This window comes from Punica granatum, chromosome 5, assembly GCF_007655135.1.
Source record: "Punica granatum isolate Tunisia-2019 chromosome 5, ASM765513v2, whole genome shotgun sequence".
In the NCBI taxonomy this organism is placed as follows: domain Eukaryota; kingdom Viridiplantae; phylum Streptophyta; class Magnoliopsida; order Myrtales; family Lythraceae; genus Punica; species Punica granatum.
In genome coordinates, this window is record NC_045131.1 from 1,229,851 (window position 1) to 1,255,700 (window position 25,850).

The 25,850-nt window shown below is 42.3% G+C and overlaps 5 protein-coding genes across 6 annotated transcripts; 4 read left to right on the forward strand and 1 right to left on the reverse strand.

The window, feature by feature from the left end:
* Nucleotides 1-603: 603 nt before the first annotated feature.
* Nucleotides 604-5,633, forward strand: LOC116207521. 2 transcript variants are annotated; one of them, XM_031540494.1, is made up of 9 exons: nt 604-905; nt 1,469-1,624; nt 1,711-3,314; nt 3,408-3,856; nt 3,947-4,080; nt 4,375-4,423; nt 4,515-4,762; nt 4,958-5,065; nt 5,233-5,633. In XM_031540494.1, the coding sequence occupies exons 3-9, from the start codon at nt 1,907-1,909 to the stop codon at nt 5,468-5,470; spliced, it is 2,634 nt and encodes an 877-aa protein (XP_031396354.1). In that variant the 5' UTR covers nt 604-905; nt 1,469-1,624; nt 1,711-1,906; the 3' UTR covers nt 5,471-5,633. The 2 variants fall into 2 exon arrangements, with proteins under 2 accessions (XP_031396354.1, XP_031396355.1); XM_031540495.1 differs by having other exon boundaries at nt 604-864.
* A 527-nt stretch (nt 5,634-6,160) lies between these two features.
* Nucleotides 6,161-8,847, forward strand: LOC116207522 (UDP-glycosyltransferase 83A1-like). The gene is made up of 2 exons (XM_031540496.1): nt 6,161-7,664; nt 7,746-8,847. The coding sequence occupies exons 1-2, from the start codon at nt 7,178-7,180 to the stop codon at nt 8,630-8,632; spliced, it is 1,374 nt and encodes a 457-aa protein (XP_031396356.1). The 5' UTR covers nt 6,161-7,177; the 3' UTR covers nt 8,633-8,847.
* Nucleotides 8,848-11,929: 3,082 nt separating this feature from the next.
* On the reverse strand, nt 11,930-12,637 carry LOC116207028. The gene has a single exon (XM_031539876.1). The coding sequence runs from the start codon at nt 12,555-12,557 to the stop codon at nt 12,171-12,173; it is 387 nt and encodes a 128-aa protein (XP_031395736.1). The 5' UTR covers nt 12,558-12,637; the 3' UTR covers nt 11,930-12,170.
* A 6,971-nt stretch (nt 12,638-19,608) lies between these two features.
* LOC116206658 (40S ribosomal protein S19-3-like) lies at nt 19,609-21,409 on the forward strand. The gene is made up of 4 exons (XM_031539450.1): nt 19,609-19,793; nt 20,359-20,449; nt 20,550-20,733; nt 21,092-21,409. The coding sequence occupies exons 1-4, from the start codon at nt 19,710-19,712 to the stop codon at nt 21,162-21,164; spliced, it is 432 nt and encodes a 143-aa protein (XP_031395310.1). The 5' UTR covers nt 19,609-19,709; the 3' UTR covers nt 21,165-21,409.
* A 1,300-nt stretch (nt 21,410-22,709) lies between these two features.
* On the forward strand, nt 22,710-25,729 carry LOC116206793. The gene is made up of 8 exons (XM_031539598.1): nt 22,710-23,805; nt 23,890-23,935; nt 24,019-24,114; nt 24,196-24,315; nt 24,634-24,732; nt 24,895-24,954; nt 25,149-25,243; nt 25,437-25,729. Exons 1-8 carry the CDS (start codon nt 22,868-22,870, stop codon nt 25,549-25,551), a joined length of 1,569 nt encoding a protein of 522 aa, XP_031395458.1. The 5' UTR covers nt 22,710-22,867; the 3' UTR covers nt 25,552-25,729.
* Nucleotides 25,730-25,850: the final 121 nt, after the last annotated feature.

Below are 25,850 nucleotides of genomic sequence, written 5' to 3' on the forward strand. Positions count from 1 at the left end.
TATTTTGATTCGCCGACGTGTTAATAGTTAAACGAATTGAAAATCGATTAGTAAGCTGTTAACTAATTACGATATGATGAAGCAACTTGTTCACACATGATGATAGTAACATCATATACGAATTATCAAAAGACAGAATCCCCACGTGGGTCTAATCTAACACCATGCATTACCTGGCGGCGCGAAATTAAAAAAGAAGAAGACAAAATCCCAAATAATCACCCTCACCTCACGAGAACCCAAAAAAAAAAATGAATATCAAAAACGAAACTAGAAAACCGCACGCTCTCACGCGCAGACAGAAGCGCGTAGATCCCGCATATTCCAGTCGCCACTCTTTCCTCAAGTTCCGAGCAAATACACGCACTGCTCCGGCGGGCCCCACGTCGTCTGATCGAGACCGTTGAACTATCCCAGTTGCGCATCCGGCGGCCCTCCGCTGAGCACGACATATGCTCGAAAAGCACCGGAACGCGGAGCTAGGTCCGGAGCTCCGAGCCGGAACCTAAATTAGGTCCGGAGTTTTTTTTTTTTTTCCCTCTGTTTTTTTTTGGTGGGGTAGTTATTGCTGGTTCGTTGAAAATATATAATTGAGCTGCTGAAGCTCACGCACTGTGCCTGTGCGAGTATTTGTCGGCGTCTTCACTTCAGCTTCTCCCTTCTCCTTCTCCTTCTCCTTCGGCTCCGGTCTGAAACTGAAACTCAGCCCAAAATTTCTCTCTGTTCACACGGAAAGGGACGCAGAGAGAGCTTCCCCCGAAGCGGAAAGCAGCTGCTGGAACTGTAATTGAGCTGGGAGAGTGTTCGTGTTGGTCCCCATTGAAGCTTCTTCCTCAAGCGCCGCAGTGATTCCGCGCACCCAAGGTACCCTGCGCCTCCTCGCTCGGATCAACTGTCCACAATCTGTACGTGACCCTGCTCACTCGCCTAGAGGTTTACTCTGCTGGTTGATTGCAGTTGGAGCTGCTCTCAGCTCCGGTTATTGAGCTGAGACGAGCAATTGCTCGACTTAATTCGCGTTTCTCGTCGTAATTTCGCCGTCACATCTTTGGATTGTTCAGTGGTAGTGAATGCACTGTCTTTTTGGTGGAATCAAGGGTTTGCGTTTCGTTTGTCTCTTTTTTGGTATATTTTTTAGGGTTTTTGGTTGAAAGTTTGGGGTGGGCTGGACTGTCTGGTGAAGCCTTCGCTCCGGTTATGAATTGACCAATTATGCTCAATTATTTGAAGTCTTTAAAGCTCGCATTAGTGTGAAATTACTAAATTTGCGTTCTTTTACTTCATACATGTCTCCTCTTCTCTTTCGTGCCAATCTCTAGGCTCTGCTGAGTTCCCAAAATCACGTTTTCCCCGCAATCTACTGATATATTTCAGGGCCAGCAGTTCGTTTGTTCTTAAATATCCTCTGCATGGACTGTGTTTTTATTGGGTTTCTCCCTTCTATTTCTTATTATCTGTATGCTACCAGAGGAGAGAAACCCTTCACTATTGGATCCGGGGGATGGCATCCGGAGTGTCGCGTGCCTGAATTTTCAAGGCTGAAGATGAGAGCTTTTTGAGATTGGAGCCATACTGCAGTGAACTGGAGCTGCCGGCGGAAATTCTTTTGACTGTCCGAGCTGAGGTTTTGCTTCACCCCGAAATCTCCTCTGCCTTACCCAAACTTCTCGGTTCTTGCTGGCTCAGAATTCGTTCTTGTTTTTCTCGCAGAACGCTCATGCACTTTGCAGATGTAGAGTGTCTACGTTTTTTACTTGCAAAATCCTTTTTTGCGCCTGGCAGTGAAAATTTATTGGCGACCCAAAAGGTATGAGGAAAAAATAGAAAGGTCAGAGACACCTATCTTTATCTGGAGGTACATTCACGTGTGAGGCACGGAGAGTCAACCATCCAGCAGAAGTGCCCGATGCAGCAGTCTAGGTACAATGACATTCGGCTGCTGCAGCAGCACTTGATGCTCAAGCAGCTGCAGGAACTGCAGAGACAGCAGCAGATTCCACAACTGTGTGATGTGAGGCAGCAAAACTCTATGAACTATCCCTTTGCAGCAACTAAACAGGCTACGGGGGATGTTTCACCTCTGCCTTTAATGAATGGAACATTTCCAACTGATACTTCTCAATTGCTTACAAATTGGGACCACCGAGGTGCCTCCCCCTTTGTGCAAGGATTACCAAACCATCTCAGTCCATCAGTAGAGCAAGGTCAAGCCCTGCATTTAACAGGTTTGCTCCCTCAGCGGGTCAGTGCTTCTATTTATGGCGGCACAAGAGATAAGGAGAGCCATCCGAGTCATCTACGAGGGATTTCCCCCGAGACTGCCAATTTGGCTAACAAGATTAATGATCACCAGCAGCCTATATCTCTTCTGCAATCATCAGCATTGTCTTCATCCTTCTCAGGGGATCAACTCGCTGTATCCTCTGAGCAGGTTTGCGTGTCTGAGGGCTCATACATGTCCAAAACGGACTATCTCGGGCAAAATATGTTTGGAGAACTTCCTCAAACTCACAGCAGTGGGCTACTTCCTGGAACTTTTCAACCAGATAATGCTATGCAAACAAGTACACCGGTTCAGGAATTTAGTTGGAAGCAAGATCAAGCTGGTTGGCCTGGAAATGTGCTGCAAAAGCCACCTGAGATGGTTCCTTTAGATCCTCTTGAAAAGAAGATTTTGTACAACTCTGATGACAATGCCTGGGATGCCTCCTTTGCAAAGTATTCCGACTTCGTTCCTGGAGGCAGTGGAAATTCTTTCGAGCCCATGGATACTTTTCCATCGCTTCATAGTGGAAGCTGGAGTGCTCTTATGCAATCTGCTGTGGCAGAGACATCCAGCGGCGATACTGGCTTGACTGAGGAGTGGAGTGGCTTGACTTATCAAAACCCGGAGAATTCAACCGATAATCAGGCTTCAGTCATTGACAGTGGGAAGCTGCATACAGGTTGGGTGGATAACAGCTTACAGAGTCCCTTCTCCTTAACGTCAAGCCCTATTCCGGTGATCAACAATTCTGGCATGAGCCCTAGCATTCCTGTCTTTCAGCCCTCGAGTGTCCAATCATTGAATAATCAGCACGATGGGCTACATCAAGATGTATCACATGGGGCCGATCAGAAGCCTGTCACGAATGCTATTGAGTGGTTGGATCGTTATTCAATGCAAAAGCCTCCGTTGCAGGGGAACCAGCAGTTTCAACCTCCTTCGCACTTGAATTCTTGGTCCACCCAGAATTATGATTACCCAGAAGGTGATAAGAAGCCGCAGTCGGTAACCTCTTATCACGATGCCGCACAATCATTCAGTCAAGGAGGTAAATCTGATTCCCAAGTCATTGACCACTGATGAACCTGTATAAAATTCAATTACTCGTATGAGAAAGAAATGACAGACAATATCTGTGCAGGTCAAAATAATGAAGTAATTTACAAGACGCCAAATGCCAGTGGTGCTTTAGCGAATGCAAATAGTGTATGCACAGTAGATGGCTGGAGATTGGCTGGAGGACAGGATCAATTGCAATCTGCAGCAAGTATTTTTTCATCGAACAAGGAAGATTCTAAACCAAATAATTTTATGGGCATTCAGAAATTGAGTACTGAGAGGTCCCAGCAGGAAGCCAGTCAACATTTGCATGCTTACAGTCAGCCTAATGCATCGAGCCAAGTTGGTATTCCTATGCATGACATGGGAAATACAAGCACAGAGAGAAACTCCGATCAGAATATAAGTGCCAGTGTTCTCCATCATCCCCTCAAGGCTGTGAATGAAGCATACACAGAGGATAAGGACAAATTTTCTGGTGTCGAGCACGGGCATCTCAATGCCTCTGACATCGCCACAAACTTGGCTAAGGTAAACATGGCTTTCAAATTTTGATAACAGGTTCTGTTCTGTATTTTCTTGATCTATTCGTTTGATTTGACTCCTGGTCTCCAAATACAGGAGTCAGCCAATTCTGGAGGAAATCTGAAAGAATCAGAGGGAGTTGGTTGTGGAATTGAACTTCAACCTAATAAGTCCATTTCTTTTGATGGATCAACGGTTGCCCGTGGTGTGAATATTACTGCCCTCAGAAGGTAAGTTTGACATTATAACGGACAGCTTTTACTTATTCTTACTATGTGTTGGACACCAACATCAAGCAAATTCTATATTCAGCTGCTGTTGATGTTTCCCTTTGTGTGGCCTTTTCTTCCTTTAATCATATTCTTAGATTGATCTATATCTGTAGATTAGAAACAATAGGGGATTAGGATGGTACAAGTGAGTATGGGAGAATTGGCATTTGTTTTCATTGACTCCAATTTCTTAGTATAGAAAATGCAAAGTGTATTTATCTTAATGATGCTTTACGTATATGATATTTGCAGTGTGGCAGAAAAGGAATGGGCGGAGGCCACTAATCGGCTAATTGAGAAGGTGAAGGAGACTAACATTATGAATAAATACATTGTTAGAAATTCCATATTTTTTATGGGAAAGTATCTTATTTCTTCTTTCATAACTGCAGTTGGACGGTGAAGTTGAAAAGATCAAAGAGAGGTGGCCGCAGCAGCGAGCAAAGAGAAGGCTCCTCCTGTCAACACAGCTCATGCAGCAACTGCTTCGTGCTTCGCCTGCGTCCACCCTCTCAGTTGACGTTGCTTCAACTTATGATAGTCTAACATACTTTGTTGCCCAAGTTACAATAGGAGATGCATGCAGCCTAACAAATTACCATAACAGTGACTCGTGCATGCCTTCAACAGCCACTGATAGGTGATAATTTCTCCTTGGAACTTGTGGACATGCTGCATTAAGTCATGGAAACTGGTTTCTAGTAAAATATTTTGGTACATACAATCAGCTAGCACAGCAGAGTTACATTTTTATTTTATTTTTTTGGTGTGATTTTTCTAAAGCTAATTTTTTAACTGCCAAGTCCTCAATAAAGCCTTTTCTCCTTTTTTCCAGGATTCAAGGAAAGGTTGAAGTTTCTGAGAGATGTGCTGATAATTATTTTCCCAAGACTATCGAAGACTTCATGACCAGAGCAAAGAAGCTGGAAGATGTCTTAACGAGGTACCAATTAGGTTTTAGTGTTGCCCATTATTGTCAAAGCTGCCATTCTTATGTGCAACACGGATGAAAGCAAATTTTCCTGGTCCATGCTCGTGACTATATTTATGTGAAGTGTGGGTGCCTCATTTTTGTCATTTTTATTCATGACATGTAAGTTAATGTTGCAGACTGGAGAAGACAGCACCTTTCTCGGACATAAATGTGGAATCCCAGGAATTGGAAAGGTATTCAGTCATAAACCGTTTTGCAAAGTTCCACATTCGGGGGCAGCCAAACAGCTCCAAGACGTTGCCGCCCGGCTCCGGAGCAGCTCCGGCAGTTCCGAAAGCTTCACCTCAGAGATATGTCGTCGCACATCCACTGCCTGAGAAACTACCTGAGGGGGTAAAATGCTTGTCTCTGTGATCATCTTGCAAAACGATGAACCGATAACCTACATAAATTAGTCGGCTAATTTTGCAGAAGCTTGTCCAATGCCTTACGATGAGCTTCGTTGCCACTCACTCTAATAAACTATAATATATATCAGAAGATGATAATGCAGAAGTTTCTTTCCTAACCTCAAAAACTGTAGTCAGTCACATAAGCTTCTTATCAGATGAAGCACTAGAAACTGTCAATGCCGGGTTCATCGGATTAGCGAAAATGCAGGGATCAGATAATACTAAAAAAAAGGAGGCAAAAAAACGCAAGAAATGGCTGTTTATGGGCATCTGAAAAAGGAGGCAGAAACTTCTTTCTATATCGGTGGAAGAGTACATGGTTAACAATTTGTGGACGAAAAAGGGACAATTGAAGTCTTTTTCATTTTGGGTAAGCAGGTGGGGATAATTTTCAACCAGAAGTTTGTCCTTTTTTCCTCGTTATTATGGCAGTTATTTATCCTAGAATTTTTTTTTGTACATATATATATTTTTGAAAAAAAATGAGTGATTGGAAGACGCTGTGTCACGTCAGATTGTGTTGGTACCCTTAGTCCTAGCTCAGGTAGCTCAACTCAACCAAACAGATATTTGTCCCTCTCCCAGCAGTATCAATGTGTGATGATGGTATGCTGTGACTCATTCACGATTCCGGATATCCTAATTCTGGAGAGAGAAAGAATAAGAATAAGAATAATAATAATAATAGTTTTATATTATCTAATAATCGAAATAATCCATCTGTCTGCATATAGGTAATCGAGATAAACCGTCTACGTATTTAAACAACCTTCGAATTGTGTGGGATACTCAAAAGCGTAGTAACAATTTCCAAGGAATTAATTGGCTAGAGAGATTGAGAACAAGTTGGTCGTGTCAATAGTTGTCCGGGTCAACTTCAAGGCATTTTAATGTGGCCCTTCAACCTCTGAATGAGCGTGTCGTGTTTGGGTATCACTTTCACAAATGGGTCTCTGCCCCCAGCCTTCACGCCCCATATTTGTTTTTGGTTTGGTGTTCCGAATAAGCAAGCCATTCCATTCCGGAGATAAACAGCAGTTTAGTGTCAGCTATGTCTAGCAGCAGATTCATGGGGACGTAAAACAACGAGCTCTCGAGATGCTCGCAAGAATCGAAAGGGGGATCTACCATCTTGCTATATTTGCCGTCTCTGGTTTCAGTTTTGGCTATTGTTCTTGTTCCGAAAGCGGGTTGCGATGCTGTCAATGAAATGAGAACAATGTCTGCATTTTGTTGTGTTTGTCCGGTTCACATCGAAGTAGCAATGAAAGGCCACACGAATGGGGTCCCAAATGGAAGCCACTAGAAAATCCCCCGGAAATTGGCAAATTGACTGCAGATGAATAAGCCAATCGGGGGAAATTCCTAGGCGCTGGAAAGTGACGGAATTGAAGCCATCCCAGTGGATTTGCAGGATACAAACACCGCTATGAGCCAACTTTCAAAACTAACAGCAAACCAACGTGAGGACGGAATCCGAACTACTTGAGACCATCCATTTTAGCGTACTGTTCGATAATTTTGACGTGGACATTGGCTCATCCCACTCCCACTGATAGCCTTCCCTAAGTCGTAAGATCACTATAAAAGGGCTTCAACATAGAACGTCGTTCACAAAAATTACTGTCGGAGACTTGTAAGAAGCTTTGAACGCGAACCGGGCGAAAGGATGAGCGCCCCTATGCCTCACGTTTTAGCAATCCCTTACCCTGCACAGGGCCATGTGATTCCCCTCTTAGAGATTGCCCAGCTACTGGCCAAACACGGCTTGAGAGTCACTTTCGTGAACACCGATTTCAACCACAGCAGAATCGTGAGGGCAGTTGAGAGGATGGACTTTCTCGGAGACCAAATCCGACTCGTATCTATCCCCGATGGGCTGGGGCCTGGTGAGAACCGGAATGACCTGGAGAAGATAACCGAGGTGATGTTCCGGGTCATGCCCGGGAAGCTACAGAAGCTCATAGAAGAGATTAACAGGAAGGAAGAGGATAGGATTACTTGTGTGCTTTCTGATGCGTGTGTGAGTTGGCCCATCGAAGTAGCCGTGAAGATGAAGATCCCGCGAGCAGCGTTTTGTCCTTTCTCAGCAGCTGTATTTGCATCGGGGCTGGCCGTACCGAAGTTGATAAAGGACGGGGTCATAACGGATGATGGTGGGTGTTGAAATTAAAATTTGAGTCCACGATATCTGTGTTCTTTACTCATCTTACTGTTCGTGTCTTCGAAATTTTTAGGAACTGTAATTGGGCAGCAGACATTTCGGTTGGCCCCCGACATGCCCGTCATGGGTGCAACAAACCTGCTGTGGACGTGCATGGGTGCCTCGTTCTCGCAGAGGATTGTTTTGGACTTGATGGTTGGGTACAGCGTGAGCTTGAAATTAGCGGACCGGGTGATCTGCAACTCGTCATCTGTCCTCGAGCCCGCAGCTCTTGAATTCATCCCCCAAATGAAGCCCATAGGCCCACTCCTGGCTGGTGACCGGTTTGGAGACCCCGGCGGGTACTTCTGGGTGGAAGACACTAGCTGCCTGAAGTGGCTCGACGAGCAGCCGCCCAACTCAGTCGTCTATGTTGCTTTTGGGAGCTTCACGGTCTTTGATAGGACCCAATTCCAGGAACTGGCACTGGGACTTGAGCTCTTGCGCAGGCCGTTCCTCTGGGTCGTGAGGCCAGACATCTGTGAAGAGACGGACGAGTTGTACCCGGAGGGCTTTCAAGAAAGGGTCTCAGGCCGCGGAAAGATGGTCGGTTGGGCCCCACAACAGAAAGTATTGTCCCACCCTTCGGTAGCTTGCTTTGTAAGCCACTGCGGCTGGAACTCTACCATGGAAGCGACAAGCAATGGGGTCCCGCTCTTGTGCTGGCCGTATTTCGCAGACCAATTCCTTAACGAGAGCTACATATGCGACAAGTGGAAGACGGGACTGAAGTTCGACCGAGGCGACGGGGGAATAGTTACGCGGGACGAAATCAAGCTCAAGGTACACCTACTTCTTGACAACGGGGAGTTTAGCAAACAAACCCGAGATCTCAAGGAAAAGGTCAAGGCCAGCGTCCGGGAAGGTGGGGAATCTCACACGAACTTCATTGATTTCGTCGAGTGGATCAAAGCATTGTGACTTGACTTGTGATCCAGCAAAAAATAGTGAAACAAAAACAACGTCGAAACTTGGACATCAAGAAGCCTATAAAAAAAAAAAAAAAAAACCTATGCAAAGAATTGTACGGTTGTTCTTAGATTTATAATTGAGTAGAGTTGAATTTTGATTTTAATTGATTTTGTATTGTTGAATTATGAGAAAACGTGTGAAAAAGTAATGAATAATTAAGAGAATGTAATGACTGTATAGTGATTTACTATCAATTAAAGTAATTTACTTTGATAATATAGCGAAATGCGAAAACATGAGTTCTTCAGCCCCGTATGAACATTCCACCCTGCCTGTGCATGTCCCCTTCCCTCCTAAAGCATAAATTCCAGAAAAAGCAGAGCATTATGCCTCAACCATAAAGAATTTTTAAAGCAGCAGCTGAAAACCACAGAGAGGCTTGAGGCTGAGGGGAATTACATGTAATTAAGCTCTGTATTTTTGTAATTCTACGGCAAAGTACTACCTAAAACAAAATTATTATTAGAGTTGGTCATAACCGTTGTTTTTTTTCATTCTTTTTGCATGTGTCTCTAAACACTCGGAGAAGTTTAACATGGGTTGTGGCTAAGAGGGACTTCATTAAATTCTCCTCACCTCAAACGACATACCTTACAAGGTTTTGTGGAAAAAAAATGTTTGTTCTCTAATTGCCAACATAGAGCACGTCTGTGTTTTAAATATCGTTCCCCCGTTGGAAGCAGAAAACACAACAATCTCGACGACTCAGAAACCTGCCCAACAGCTCCTTCCTAGCTAGGACTCCAATGGATGATTGAAAACATGCTGAATCCAAAGATTATTTGAATTTGGAGATTTAGCACTCGACCCTCGATACTGAGCACATCATAATAATGTATAAATTTATATTAAAAACTTTTACTATGTATTTTCGTTTATTATTCCTGAAATTGTCGGGAAGCCTAACGGCAATTTATTTTATTTTATTTTATTTTTTAAATTTTCCTTTGGGCCTGATTAATGTAGCTAAGAACGAGCTTTCCCTGTCTTGTGTTCCCTCTTCCTTCTCACTGCAAGGAAACTTCATATAACTACAACAAACCACCCCAAGTTTCGAGAAACAATCCGTTCAAATAGCTATCGACTGTCTCTTCTTCTTTGAGGCCGAATATATAAACTTATCGGAGACTAGGCTTCTATCCATTCCATAATATATCCCCTTCAGCTCCTCTATCTCGACTGATAACCTCTCCAGGAAGTTCAGGACATGGAGAAGATCCGGTTGCTGCCGCTCCTAGTCCAAGAGACATTTCTTCTCCCGATAAAAAGATCCGACCTCAAGGGAATGGCGATCAGGATCCGCCCCGACGAGTTCGTATTCCTCGCATGTTGCAATATCATCGAGATGTTGATCCTGATGGACGTCGTGCATGGACGGGAGCCCCGTCCCATGGGTGATCTTCACGGGCCGGCCCCACACGTTCCGTGTTTTCTTGATCTGCCTGGTGCTGGCCTGTTACGGGGCGGTCTGCTCTTCCAGTGGGCCTAGGCTTGGGCCTGCTTCCATTGGGCCACGGCTTCCCGTTTCTTAGGCCCGTGATCTTCTTGACATTGCTCTAAACTTTATCCAGGAACATCCAATGGTAGGACGATGTCCAGATAACTTTACGTCCTTGGATAATTTTAAAAAAGGAAAGGAAAAAAAAAATACCGGTGCCCCAAGAAGAACAACTCCACGTGGGAAGGTCGACCAATAATATATCCTAGAACGGAGAAAAGGGGGAGCGACTCTTCCCAATAGCAGGGTCTCATGGGTTAAGATTCCATGAATGCATGCTTTCAAATGAGTTGTATGATATGGGCCTGGGCGAGCCCATTCTCAAATGTACTTTTGTTTGCGGGTTTCGCTCGTAAAAAACAAGCCTACCCTCTTTATGAGGACGTATCTTAGTCTGGACATCGTGGAAATGACCGGGCGTTCGGGTTGTATTGTTTAATAATCTCGACCCCATCCTTGCCGGCCTGGAATGGCTTTCCGTCCGCTGGGTGTGGAGAGACATAGAGAGACAGTGAGAGAGGGGGTGAGCAGTGGAGGAGAAGAGAGAGAGAGCAATGAGAAGAGGTGGAGGGATAGACATGGACGAGATATATCTTCAAGCATCGTGTGCCCCGTTTGCTGAATGTAGTTGTCGTGACAAAGAGGCCAAAACGCAGAGAGAGAGAGAGAGAGAGAGGGGAAATGTGAAGGCTAGGCTAGCCTTTGTCTATGTAAGCAAAGACAGCTAACATGTTATTGTATATGTGATTGTGGACAACTCTCTAATAGCATATATATTACTTTGTCAAAGTAACATGTACTCTCTTTTGTGAAGGTACTTTGACAAAGTAACGTATACTACCTTTTGTGAACCTTCGAGAAGTTATTAATGAATTTATTTTTGTAATTCCATGTTATTTGCTAAGTTGGAGTTAATATGATAGCCATGCATAGATCTTTAAGTGAGAAGAGAATGAAGGACCTAACCGATGTAACGTTTGTCCAATATAATGGCCAGTATCACCCGCCAAATAAAGGAGATCTTAAGTCATATTTCATCTAAAACTTCAAATCTAAGCGACATACACTCAAGGATTAATTTGATGTTGTATTTGATCAAAGTGATATAACAATGACCTCTCATATAACGGCGTCAACACCTACAGTTAAGAAAATGCCTTGGAGGACCTCAATGATGTGACAAAGGATCAGCTTGATGTAACTAGAGGACTTACATGATGCAATTTTCTTTAGTGGGGGACCTTACTGATATAACAAGGACTAGCTTGGGGCAATTTTTTTCACTGAGGGACCTAAATGACGTAATAAGGACTGATGCAAAAAAATAAGTCAAGGATTCCGTAACCTTTGTTAATCAGTGACTAAATTGCCCATTAACTCTTTTTTAACAATCCCCGTCACTATTGTCCAATCATTGTTTGCCCCCCACACTCACTATTCCTCCAGGGGCACTCCTGTCTTCTTCGCTCAGATATTATCATTATATGCTCCCTCTCTCTCTCTCTCACACACACACTCTCTCTCTCTGTCTATCTATATATATGTAGACAACAGCTGTGATTTCTCAAGAACCAGCTCTATTTCGCACCCACCGAAATTTGTATCGTAAAATCGGTCTTTCTAATTCGCGGATTGCATCGATCACCATGTATGATTCGTCGTGATCCCTCAGCAGCCTGCTGCAGGCTGGTCTCGGTTACTCCGGTCTATTAATCGAAGGCGAAAAAAAAAATTAAGGGGGGGAAATATTCTACACAAACAATCACAAGAGTGGAGTTGATTGGGAGTGATCATACTTAAATTCGACATGGGGACCCGACGACTCACTCCTTGTTGGTTTCAGACTCTGTCTCTGTCTCTTTGCATTTTTTAATTGACGTTATAATAAGTCCATCCATCCATCCATCCAGGTAAAAGAATTTTCCAAATATTGGACATGAGAAGCTGCAACATCCGACCATGAATTAAACCGTAAATGCAACACTGATACTATAACACTACACTTGACACGGTGTTGTCGTTGTTGGAAGAATCAGAGCCATAGAGCTGAATCAGCCTCTGGAGGACGACCACCTGGGCCCTCAGTCGGAGGATGTAGTCCGCCGTTTCCTGGAACAGCCTGTCCGTGGCCGGGGCCGCCGCCACCACCTCCTCATCCCCTCCGCTGTTGTTCCCTCTCCCCGGGATTAGACTCCTGAGGGACTCCAACTTCTCTGAGACCTCCGATGGAGAGCTCCTCACCCTCCTCCTCCCCCCCTGTCCGTTCCTCCTTCGCGACGATTTCGACGCCAATGCAGAGCCCCTCCTCGTCCTTGTCTTCCTCGTCGACATGGAGAAAGCCGAGAAACCTCTTGAGCTCTTCGCCGACGAACTCATGGTGGCGTGGCGTTGTCAGAGAGAGAGAGAGACAGAGACAGAGAGAGGAGAATCGGGTGAAGCTGAAGGGGAGGAGGACGACGCGGGTGTTTATGTAAACGGGGGCTTTGGATAATGCCACTAGAGTTTCAGGTTAATTTCGGAAATGCCACTACGGCCACCCCTCTCTCCCGTTTTCCTTTGCCATTCACCTATCTTGGCAGCTTCTAGCTCAGCATCATTAATTTTTAATTTTCTATTTCCCATTTTTTCTCAAATTACTAATGATGAAATAATATATATACTTTTTTTTCAAGAAAGAAAGCTAATCCAGCAACATACATTTTCATTTAAAAATCAAGAGAGGTCAGATTTTTTTTTTTCGATTACAAGAGAGATCAGATTTGGTTATCTCATAGTGAAACTATATATATATTTCTTTTTATTGAAATTTTTATTTTCCTATATTAAATTGAACTCGTAGCGTAATTTCCTTTGTATCCGAAAAGAATGTATACACTCTCACTTCTCAAGGCACATGCTAATCCTATATATTCTAAATAAATTACCGGATACACACTGAGATTGGAAAAAATAATTAAATTAACAATTAGCATTTTATAATTACATTTTTCCAATAATTATATTCTCCTGAACTGATATAAAAGTGATACCCATTATCATTGTCGAACCATATATATCTGTATACGCCATAACTTCTAACTGTCAAGAACTATAAATTATGTATCGAACTATACACACACATGTTTCTTTGCATAAAAAGGGGGGAAAGAAAGAAATATGGACTTGATGTGAATATTGCTTGAAATGTGTAGTAATGGATGTACATTACTAAAGAAAAAGGGGAAGAAATAAAAAGAAGAAGAAGAAGAAGAAGAAGAGCCACATTTTTTTTCAGCATATGACGTTCCACAAATCTCATCATATGCTTCTGCAAAAATCACTCGTTTTGGTCAACTACTTAAAAAAAAAAGAAAAAGAAAACACAATCCCATCAATATTAACGGTTTATATATATAACAATGATAACAGATATATATATATATATATATATATATATCTTCTGGCAATTGTATTTTGCCCATGCCCATCATTCGAATATAATATATATGAACAATGTTTTTCTTATTTTCGTGAATTAGAAATAATTAAAATTTGAGAGAGCTAGCTAGTCGGGAGGATCTAATGTTTGATTGGCCACCATGAAAATAATACCGAACCTCGCGACAGTTCAGCGTGAATATATACATAAGGCAATACATATCATGAAAAATCATTGTGTATATACACACATATTTATGTGCACTCTTGATTATTTTCCCCATGAATTCAATATTATTACTTTTTTCCAAAATAAATTTATTAATGTTATGAGATATTTTGCAATGAATGAAGCAATAATAATGTGATGTTGGTAAAACTAGAAAAACATATTCAAAGAATTAATTTCCTCAACTGGGTCAAAGAGTTGCTTGAATTTTTGTCTCATGGACAATCCTCGACTTGGGTTACCAGATTTGTTTTCGGTTCTTTTACGCTCCTCCATAAATAATATATGTGTATATGTATATGTATATTTACATGTGCGTCTTGAATACTTCCACATATCTTGGCGAATTTTCTTCCAGTAAATTAATTATGATTGTATATGAGTCCAAGAAATATCTCTTTCGGGATTAAAAGCAAATTAAGAGGAGATGACCCCCACAAATTTATTGGTCCAGATCATTTAACCTAGCCATGTTAGTGGGGCCACTGAATATGAATCATCGGTCCCATCTCATATCGCAGCGAGGACCAATGTATGTCCACAGAGATATTATTCGTACACACAATCCATTGTTTCTGCACAGTTATATATGATCACCTGAAAAAGTTGATCCAACTGCCCGGGCAAAAAGGAAATTCATACTACCTCCTCACCGGTGATAGATAGATAGATAGATAGATAGATAGATAGATAGATAGAACGCGATTACCCAAGTTAACTATAAGAATTAGTTGGCAAAGAACCCGAAAGAGTACATACTTCAATTTTAATACTATCTAGAAGAGATTATTATTTCGAAGTTGGGAATAAGCGGGAAGAAGAGAAATTGAACATGAAGTGCAGTGCAGTTCAGTGCAGTGCGCAGGGATCCAAATTAAAGGGATGTGGTGTGCTGTGCAATTGTTGGGCACTGGCCGAAAAGAAAAGCCTGCATATCTGTAATGGCCACATGTCTACTACTAGTACGAGTGTCTTCTTCTTTTTCCCTCTCTCTCTCTTTTCTTTTTCCCTTTTTGAATCTCAGATTCATCGATCGGTGAATTCCCATTTTATCCCCCAAATTTCGAAAATTGTTCTGAAAGAAGAGAAAAGGGAAATTGTTCCTCAATCATTCATGGGCGCATTTCACGCCATTGATAAGCTGGATCTGATCATATATGTGTGTGTGCTCGTGTGCTGTGCAAGACAGATATATAGAACCCTGTCCGTGTTCCGTAAGTTATACTCCCCAAACAATACGATATTCATGGCAAGACATGCACTCTTAATTAGTTTCGTGCTGTAATACGAACTCGTAGTAGGGTGTTCTTTGTAGCATCGCCAAATATATGTAACAAGAACCAGCTAGCTCTATGAATTTCGATGTTTTTTTTAATAATAATAAAAAAGAACTGATCAGGGTGCATGATATATACATATAATGAAATGCATAGATCTTGGACTAGAATAGTATATTAAATAAATTAGCAAACAAGATCGAGAGTATTGCAAGGCCCATGCCGCTTAGCTAATAGTATTTTTCACCTCCCCTTCCCTTCCCTTCCCTTCCCTTCCCTTCCCGTATATATATACATATAGTAGAGAATCTCATAATATAATACATGTTCAAACAACTTAGCTAGCATTAATTCATGCCATGCATGCACGAAGTCAACCTTCCACCAACTGGGTTTCCATGTTTGAGGGATTGATTCATCGCGCATGAGTTCAAATATCTCGTGTTTATTATGTCATCATAATACTCAGAATTAGATTAGAATCTTGGAGATTATTAACCGAACTGTAACTGTAAAGATTAGTGGCTGGTAGAAATTGATGTATCGACCCACCATCGGCTGTATCTGTGAAGTGATTATGAAATGCTGATTATAACTAGCTAGAGAGAGAAGAGGCAAACCATATACGTACTTAGTACTTGCATACTCCGGATACATAATGCCGTTGATTTAATAATGTGACTCGAGACAGCAAAGCAGGATTAGGTTAAGTTAAAGGGGCATGCGATCCAAGAAAAGGGGTTACTATATAGAATGTTCAGTTGGATAATCCAAATCATTAAAAAGAAGAGACAAGACAGATAATATTGGGTTTCAGAAGGGCTTTTCAGTAAATGGGAGGGGCATGAGAGAGAAAGGTATTGTTGGGCAATGGGTGGGATTCGGCTTGCCAAAAGGGTCCATGTGAAGGTGAGATATGGGCCAGCACAGCCCTCAGTGGAAGTGAAAGAGTGTGAAAGAGAGAGCACATGGGAGAAGAGAGCACATGCAATTCGAATAGAAAGAGATTCCGATGATAGTTAGAATATAGCGGTCCGTCGGAGATCACATGAACATACATATACATTCGGTTCATCATCTGCTATAAGGACGGTTTCTGAATGACGTTGCCGCGAGTTCTTTTGTTGCATGTCTGTACGTATACGGCCGAGAGCGAGGCTGGCCGGTGGAAGGTGTGTCCTGAGGCGGTCGGGGAGTGGGACCCGCTCGAGATTTGAACCTTTTTTTTTTTTTGGGTGGGTTTTTTTAGGGTTTTTGGAGGGGTAGCAAATGTGATGTTGAGGGAGGGAGGGAGGAGAGGGGGTGCATGTGACAATGAAGGAAGGGACAGAGAAGCAGCACGAAATGTACCGCATGTTCAGCACATTCCCTGCACTGCATGGTACTGATCTCATGGCAGCTCCTTTTGCTCCCCTCTCCCATCTCAGTTAATTATATATTAACCCTCTTCTTTTCTTTTCTTCTTCTTCTTCTTCTTTTCAAATATTATATCTCAATATATATAGTCCTAAATTTGATTTGTTTGATTTGGCACACATGGCTACACTTGACATCCAAGCTATCCTAATCCGGCATGAGTGCCATGTGTCAAAAGGGCATGTGTGCTTGCATTACCATAGGATACATTATCATTATAAACAATTATTGTATATAACAATACATTATGTAGCCATACACATAATAACCCGAGAATGATATTTTCCGTATCATTTTATTTTTCCTCCTTTTTCTCTCTTATTAAGTTCATTTGTCTTCTCTCTCTCTCTCTCTCTCTCTCACACGCACACACATATGTATAAGTAAAATTAGTAGGAGTTCGAAAAGATCATGGACGCACCGCACCCTCTTTGTTTTCTTTTCTTGTCGGTGGAAGTAATCATGGTTGTTAGAATCGTGATTCGAATCGTAGAATCTTACGATTCTACGATTCAATGGGTGGTTACCGATTCCGATTCTATGGCATGAATCGGAAAGGTAGAATCGTGACTAAATCGCGATTCAAATCGCATAATCGAAGAATCAGACCGATTCTACGATTCTAGTTTCAACCCAAAGTCATATGCCCCCTCCCTCTCCCCCTCATCTCTCTTATTGTGATACAGTATTGCTCATCGGTTCTCTTATTTTATGAAAAGTTTAAAACTTGTCTCCTGACTGTAAGTGGTAGGGACTTGGAAAGTTTCTGGAACTGCTTCGAATTGAGTTCCAACCAATTCCTGATTGTCGTATGGTTTGAGATGATTTAGGCTGAAATTTTTTCGACTTTTTTAGATGCAAAGATGATTCCAAGAAGGAATAGACCGAGAAGAAGTTAGGGAGAAAAAACAATTTCGCCTATAAGATCCGTGACCACGGTACTATATCAATTTTCATTTGAGGTTTATCACCGAAAAAAAAAATTTCATTTGAGGTTGTTATAGTGGGAGCGCTCTCTTGTGAAGACTAAGCACCATTTGATTTTGACGAACGAAATCGAAAGCAACAAGATTTATCATTTGATGTTTACTTCTACTATTTATGACATGCGATTTGGTATGTGTATATATATATGCTGTTTTTTTAACTATAGGTAGAATCTTACAATTCACGATTCGATTCTACGATTCATGATTCTACGACCCTCGACCGATTTTAGGTAAAATCGCGATTTTGACAACCTTGGAAGTAATAAATAAACATATATGGGAAAAAAGGAGAGTTAATGTTGAAAGGGTGTAGTCATCTCTTTTCCAACGAATTCTGATCTGACTTTTAAGGAGGGATTAATTAATCTAATCGACTTTGACTATTGACTATATTAAAAAGGTTGGTAATCTGTCGTACTTTCTCGTGGGATAAACATCATCGTGGATAGCTCCAAGGGCAGAATCCACTTTACTTTCGTGTGTGTATACTCATGAGCAGACATGTGTGATCACTTGATGAATACCGGATTAATTAAATAAATTAGAAAACCTGCAACTTAAGTCAATTTTGGTGAACTATATATAAGAGAAGATTAAATGAAGTGGCACGGGATATAAGCATGTACTCGACTCATTAATTCCGCATTTCATCCATATACATTTCTAATAAATCCTCATTACTTATCGAGCAAATGAACCCGTCACATTTTTCTAAAACTTGAAACATAGTAAACATGGAATTATATAAAAACCCACTCGAAGATTAAATTAATAATTGTGATGGAATTTTGAGCAAGTGGTCACGTTATTTTCCCGAATGAAGGGCTCTTTTCTCTCTCTCTCTCTCTCTTCGGTGGACAAAAGCACAATGGAAAACAAACATAATACGAGAGGCAGAGAGTGACAGGAGATGTGTAATAATGAAGGGGCCAAAGAACATTAGATTGCTGCCATTTGCACCCAAAAACCAGATGTGATGTAACATCCCTTTTTCCCTCCTCCCTTCTACTTAGCTACCTTCACATATACGATACACATGCGCACACACATATATTCATATCTATAAGTTTGTGTGTGTGTGTGTGTATTATATTGTGCTGAGCAGCTGAGAGGTGTGTGCTTGATCAGATTAAAGCGTGTAAGGAGGAGTCCAATTAGGTCATGTCATGGGTGTGTTTTGGGTTATATGAGTCATGTGGAGTTTTCACTTTATTCCTTTTGTTTACCGGTCGGCAGAGAAACTGCTTCCCCAATTAAATCAACATGTGTTTTTGACCCCCTTTTGGGTCGGAGGATGTCCCCACCCCCCCTCAATTGTTTTGTCCACATTCCATATTATTAATATTATTGTTATTATTTATGTTCACAGTTCAATTTTCGTATCCAAAGATGGACGTACGGTGGAAATCTCGCCGGCTAGCAAGCATGCTCCTCCCGCCCCAAGTTGACATACAAACGCACCTTTTCCATATGCTTTTTAGGCACGGGGAACAGGACCCACAGTTATCGCAAGCAAAGTTCGTGGGCTGCCGAACTCAAGTTATTGTGTTTTGGATTTTGTCAAGGGTTTCGAGACATTATTCGCCTATTGCACGAGAACCTTTTTCGCCTCTCTCAACTTGCCATTATTCATATGCTCTCCAGCTATATTGAGATTCGGATTTGCTTGTCTACAACAGTTGATGACCTCTCTTGAAATTAGCATTTCTATCATTACCCTCCCATCCCATTGACGAAAGTCTTGTATATAACGGAGGTACCACGTGGTCTGAAAAATAATATTTTTCCGGCGAATATTTTTGGGCTACTTTACTCAGCTTTTGCATCGGCCGCCAAAAAAAAAAGAAAAAAAAAGAGGCCTCTAATAAGTGCTTTAGTACTGGCGAATAGGCTAAAACCAGCAAAAACGGGGGCCCGAGTCTTGCAATATATGCCCAGCCCAAGTAGAAATGGACTATATAGTGCAGGCAAGCTTAGGCCCATTAGCCGAAAATCCAGCAAATGGATTTGGCTGGTAATGGAGGCCCATCCCACTGTCTCCGCTTCACTCTGAGAAGACACCGAAACCCTAACCGCTGGCACTATATAAACGACTCATTCAGGATCAAGAACCCTAACGAGGAGGGAGATCGCGCGCTGTATCGGGAGGCATCGATCGACGGAGAGGTGGTCTCTTTGCTCTTTTGGTGGTGATTCAACAATGGCGACTGCGAGGAATGTGAAGGACGTCTCGCCTCACGAGTTCGTGAAGGCTTACGCCGCTCATCTCAAGCGGTCCGGCAAGGTACTCTTTCTCAGCCTTTATTACTCGAAGTCGGGCCAGTGGATTGCGCTTGCGTTGGCTGTAATTGAGGTTTCTGCGCTGTGCTTCCTCTGCTCTTGTGTTGATTGGTCACTTACAATGCTTCGAATAGAATTTCTAATGCTAGCGGCCAGCAGAATTCATGTAGTCACGGCTTAGCTGATGCATCCTTCATTCGTCTTGGAAATAGATCACCACAGGTTTGCCAATTATCGGCTCGGCTATTTCACATGATAGGGTGGATACTTCAAAGGCCATTGATCTAATCGATTAAATCATAAGTTGTAATGATCGCATTTCTCGCTGACATAGTCATTGAGACATTGGTATCTGGTTGTTCGAGGCAGTCATGAGTTGAAATTTTTTGAAAGCAGCACGTGCCTTTGGGAAATACCATCTGATTGAAGCAGCTTGAATTTCCGTGGAAGAGCTAATCACTGCCGATGCAACTAATAAAATCCCGATAGTTCTATCATATGTTTGTGCATCTTTTGCTTAATCGAATATGGTACTGCTTGTAATAATTCGTTGAATTTTATTTGAGCAGATAGAACTCCCTCCCTGGACTGACATAGTGAAGACGGGTACATTTAAGGAGCTTGCTCCTTATGATCCTGACTGGTACTACATCAGGGCCGGTAAGTTCAATCTTTGAGGAGTGTAAATTCGTCTCATTGCTACTCAAAAACAAATTTTAATTACAATCTTTATGATTTTTCCAATTCTATTCTGTCACAGCCTCAATGGCCAGGAAGATATACTTGAGGGGAGGACTTGGTGTGGGTGCTTTCCGTAGAATTTATGGGGGCAGCAAGAGGAATGGAAGTCGCCCACCCCATTTCTGCAAGAGCAGTGGATCCATTGCTCGTCACATTCTGCAACAGCTTCAGAACATGAACATCATTGATATTGACCCAAGGGGGTGAGTATGAATATGCTGCATTCTTTTCTTTCTGGTATTTTTGGTTTAATAGATTCATCAAGCACGTGTGCTACATCTAGATCTCAATGAACATTTGTGATGTTGATGAATTGAATGTGATTACTGTTATTATGGCGCATAGGATACGAATTACTGAATTCATTCCCTTGTTCCCTCCCTTCTAGTTGATAGTTGGAGGTTTTCGTGATCATTGAAGGATAGAATCTCAGGATCTTTTTTTGTTTTTTAATCTCAATCCGTTTCTCATACTGGCATATTAATTTCAGGATAGAATCTCAGGATCTTTTTTTGTTTTTTAATCTCAATCCGTTTCTCATACTGGCATATTAATTTACAGAGGAAGGAAAATCACATCGAGCGGGCAACGCGATCTCGATCAAGTTGCAGGGCGCATTGTGGTGGCTCTATAAATCAGCGAGAATTTGCTCCAAATATTTGGCCTTTTTCTTTTCGACATGTAGGAAGATATGTAGTCGATGAGCAAATTTTGTTCCACCTAGTGTTTCTGGACAATGTCTATTGCGCTTCGGGTTTTGTCTGTTCTTCTATAGTAGTTTATTTGAACTATTACTTTGTAGGAGTCCTGCATAATTAAGGTGATCTTTTCAAAGGTTGGGGAGCGCATGTTGGACTATATATTAACGCACTTTGTTCACGTCTTAAATATGCAAATTTGCTTCAAACAATCTGACTGGTAAAGACTACGGTAAATTACAGCATCTGAAAATATAAGCGGGAGGGCCATCTTATCCTATCCTGTCCTATCCTATCCTAGTTGACTGAAATCCAAACAATGTGCCTGGTTATTAACTTATTGCTCGATATTGGAGGGCACGGGGAGGTTGACTCGTGTCATAAGCCTCTCACAGTGTTGAGTTTGTACTATGAAGCTACGATAGAGAGAGTGGGGAATTCACTTTCCTCAAATTTGTTGTTCGATTGTAGTTTGACCAAAAGTATTTTCTTGTTGACCGAAGTTTATTTTATTTCCAAAAACCGTAAAGTGCTAAAATCATATTCCTGAAAAAGTGTTTTTATTGAAATAAACGGAGCCCAAGTTTGTTTCAGTTTGAATTTGGAAGAATTTTCTATGACGCGATGCAGGAGGCATAGACCCATTGGGCAATGGCTGTGCCTCGATGGTAATTTGAGCCGAGAGGGAATGAAAGATGCCTCGATTCCCAAGTACGTGATCCCATTTTGTTTGCCAATGCTGGAAGAACCGGATCAAATCACTTGATTTTCGGGAGCTAGAGAAACTGTACAGGTAGAGTCCGATGATCGCTAATGCTGGAAAAACCTCAATGGGTAAAACCCGACCAAGTCACTTGCTTTGAAGAGTTAGAGAAACAGTATAGTTAAAGTCCAGTGATCCCATTTGTTTGCCAATGCTGGAAGAACCTCTACAGGTAAACCCTCCAAATCACTTGCTTTCCAGAGAAACTGTATAGGTAGAGTCCGATGATCGCCAATGCTGGAAAAACCTCAATGGGTAAAACCCGACCAAGTCACTTGCTTTCAGGAGTTAGAGAAACAATATAGTTAAAGTCCAATGATCGCCAATGCTGGAAAAACCTGTACAAGTAAAACCCAACCAAGTCACTTGCTTTCGGGAGCTAGAGAAACTGTATAGTTAAAGTCCAATGCTCGAGATTCATTAATTGATTGATTCAGTCGTAGTTGCGGAGCAGAAGAATATCATATCACACCAGTTTATCAGTGAGATGGTCAGTACTGGTTTTGGCAAGGGATGCTGCAGGGGCCTAACGGATGCCTAATTCAGTCGTTAATCCCATCCTATTCTCGGGATCAACGGTGTCAGGCTAAAAGGTCATTCAAATGAACGATCCAACGGCTGAGAGAGGATCCTGCCCCGTGAACTAGCCGTTACAAAGAGCGTCCGGAGCTCAACGTTCCTCTTCTTCCGCCCCTCTCTCTCTCTCTCTCTTCTTCTTCTTCTTCTTCTTCTTCTTCAACAATTATGCCTTGCCCCCTCTCATCGCATTAATTGCTGAAATCCTATAGACATCAAAGACGCGCTCTCTCTCTCTCTCTCTCTCTCTCTCTAAAATTCTCTCTCTCGCCTCTCAATCGGAGCTTTCACTGGTCTCACATGGATTCAATCGGAAGGGGCGTCTCTCCGGCGACACCCCTGAAAGACTCGCAAGCCCCTCGGTGCAAGAACCACTCAGAGAACTCGAAATACTCCGAGAACTCAAACCCTAATTTGTCCAATTCGAGTTCCAAACCGAAACAGACCAACTCCCCAGTGATCAAGTCCGTCAAATCCCAGAAGTCGGCCTCGAAGCACTCGAAGCCGGCTGCACTTGTCTCTCCGAGAAACCGGATTCGGGAGAGAAAGTTCGTCGTCGCTAAGAAGAACGGGAAGAAAGGAGACCAGAATGGGGACTCGAAGGTCGCTTGCAAATGCAACGAGAAGGGCTCCGGGGGGAACTCAAAGAAGTGCCTTTGCGTGGCTTACGAGAACCTGAGGGCTTCTCAGGAAGAGTTTTTCAAGAACCGGAGCGGCGGTGGTGAAGAGACCTGCGAATCAAAGGAAGAGAATGAGGAGATCGAGAAGGGTCTGACGATCCATGATCTTGAAGCCGCAGATGGTTTCCATGGGGAAGTTGGGGGAAATGAGTTGAATGACTTGAATGATCCCGAATTCTGTGAAGTAGGCGAGATCGATCAGATGGGCACTTCCACAGTCAAGAGAAGAAGGGACAGGTTAATGGAGGATGCCAGGAACAGTGTGCCGGAAACAGGGGCAGGAAGGGTGATGCATTTGGTCAAGGCCTTCGAGAAGCTCCTAACGATCCCAAAGGAGACAGTGCAGACGAACGATGGCAACGAGACAGAAGGGGAGAGTGTGAATGTTAAGAAGGAGCCAGTTAAGTGGGCATTACCGGGATTACAGCCTCCTAAGGCTCCTGAAACCGAGCTGTCTGCGTCTTCCTTTTCTCCTTTGGAACTGATGTTGACTGCTGAAAATCTCGGCCTCGACTTGAGAGCTTCCCTTTCATCATCTTGGGATAGCACTCAGGGCAGGTATGTTGCATTTTATATTCGCATTAACATCGTTCTGCTGTGAAGGTGTTGCTGATTTTGATAAATGTGTGTTTTACGATTCAGTATCTCAAGCAGGACGTCTAATGGAGGTCGGAGGAGCCGAAGAAATGTAAGAAGCTTCCTCCTTGGCTTAACGTGTGTCAATCTCATGATATGATCTACTTAAAAAATGCGCTTGGTTTTCTATTTCAGAGCACCGAATCGTGTGCAACAACACACGGTGGGAGCAGATGGAAGAAGAAGCAGCTCAAAGCGACTTGCCAGAAGCCCTTTAAGCTGAAAACTGAGGTAAAATGTCGTCGGAGCTTTGTGACCAGTCATGGAAGAAAAATGCATGTGGTTCTTATTCTTATTCTGTCTTATGTGTAGCAAAGGGGAAGGCTGAAGGAGGAGGAGTTCACGAAGAAGATGCAAGACATGATGGAGGAACAAGAGAGGCTGAGAATCCCAATTGCGCAAGGCCTTCCATGGACCACAGATGAACCCGAGGTGAGACCCAATTTACTTCAGCCTCTGTAATGAACAGAGATTGTGCGTAGTCGGAGAACCAAAAATGAATGCTGTGTTCCGTAGTAGGACTCGTGTTTTTGTGCAAATATTATGAGCAGCAATATTGCTTAGTTCATGACTTGGGTTCTTGTGGTTGGGCATATCTCAGCCCCTGTTATGAACAAGAGATTGTGCATAGTCGGAGAACCGAAAATGAATGCTATGTTCAGTAGTAGGACTCGTGTTTATGTGCAAATATCTTGAGCAGCAATAGTGCTTAGTTCATGACTTGGGTTCTTGTGGTTGTGCATATCTCAGTGCCTGATCAAACCTCCTGTCAAAGAGAACACGAGGCCTCTTGACTTAAAGCTACACAGTGATTTGAGGGCAATGGAGCGCGCCGAGTTTGATCAGCAGGTGATTTTGTAGGATATATGGCATTTCGATTTAGCTTTGAATGATGGGAAGATAATTTAAGTTGTTCTAGAAAAGAGATGGCTCTATTGAAATTGTTTGAGAGAAAACTTGGGAGATGGAAGTATGATGTATTTGTTCATCCTTGCATTTGTGTTCCAACAGATGGCAGAGAAGATGAGTCTTATAGAGCAATACAAGATGGAAAGGGAAAGGCAACAAAAGGTACATTAGATGAGAAAAAAAATCTTGATTTGAATTGGTTATTTTGATGCTGAACTTTTGGCTTTAGCAATTATAATGAGAGATTTCTTTGCTTATACATCGTATGGAAACAAAATCTTTGATTTGCCTTGGTTATTTTGATGCGGAGTTTTTGGCTTTTGCAATGATAATGAGAGCTTTCTTTGCTTGTTCAGCTGGAGGAAGAGGAGGAGATAAGGAGGTTGAGAAAGGAATTGGTGCCAAAGGCACAGCCCATGCCGTATTTCGACAGGCCTTTCGTCCCCAGAAGGTGAGGATTTCTTGGACAATTTGGTTCAATATTTATTAGTTCTCGATATTCTCTGCTAAATGCTAAACAAAAGCAATCTCAAAACAGTTATATCTCTCCGAAAACACATTTTTCCTTACCTTTTAGATAGTTTTATTTATCCTGATGAACTAATCGCAAGATTCTCGTTTCTTTTGGGGTTGGTATGATTCAGGTCATCGAGGAATCCAACCATGCCCAGAGAGCCCAAGTTTCATATTCCTCAGCACAAGAAGATCAAGTGTGCCTTGTCGTGGAATGATATTAGCCCATATACATATCATCAATGAACCTAAACTAAAGATATATCAGATGTATGACCTGGGAGAAGGCATCAGCATAATCCCCATTCCTTTGTTATTAGAAGTTCAATAATGTTCAGCATTCTTTCGCCCTCCAAACGTGTATATGAAGCAACCCGTACAGTTGCAGTTTTGATGATATGGACTCTTTGTTTTTCGTAATCAATCAGCAGCTTTGTACTCTCAGTTAGTACCGAGCTTCGACATTCTTTTCCATTGAATGCCTGCGATTGGGAGTGCTGCGTTTGCTTGCTGTATTCTAGGATTCAAAGCAAAGCTTTTTTTGT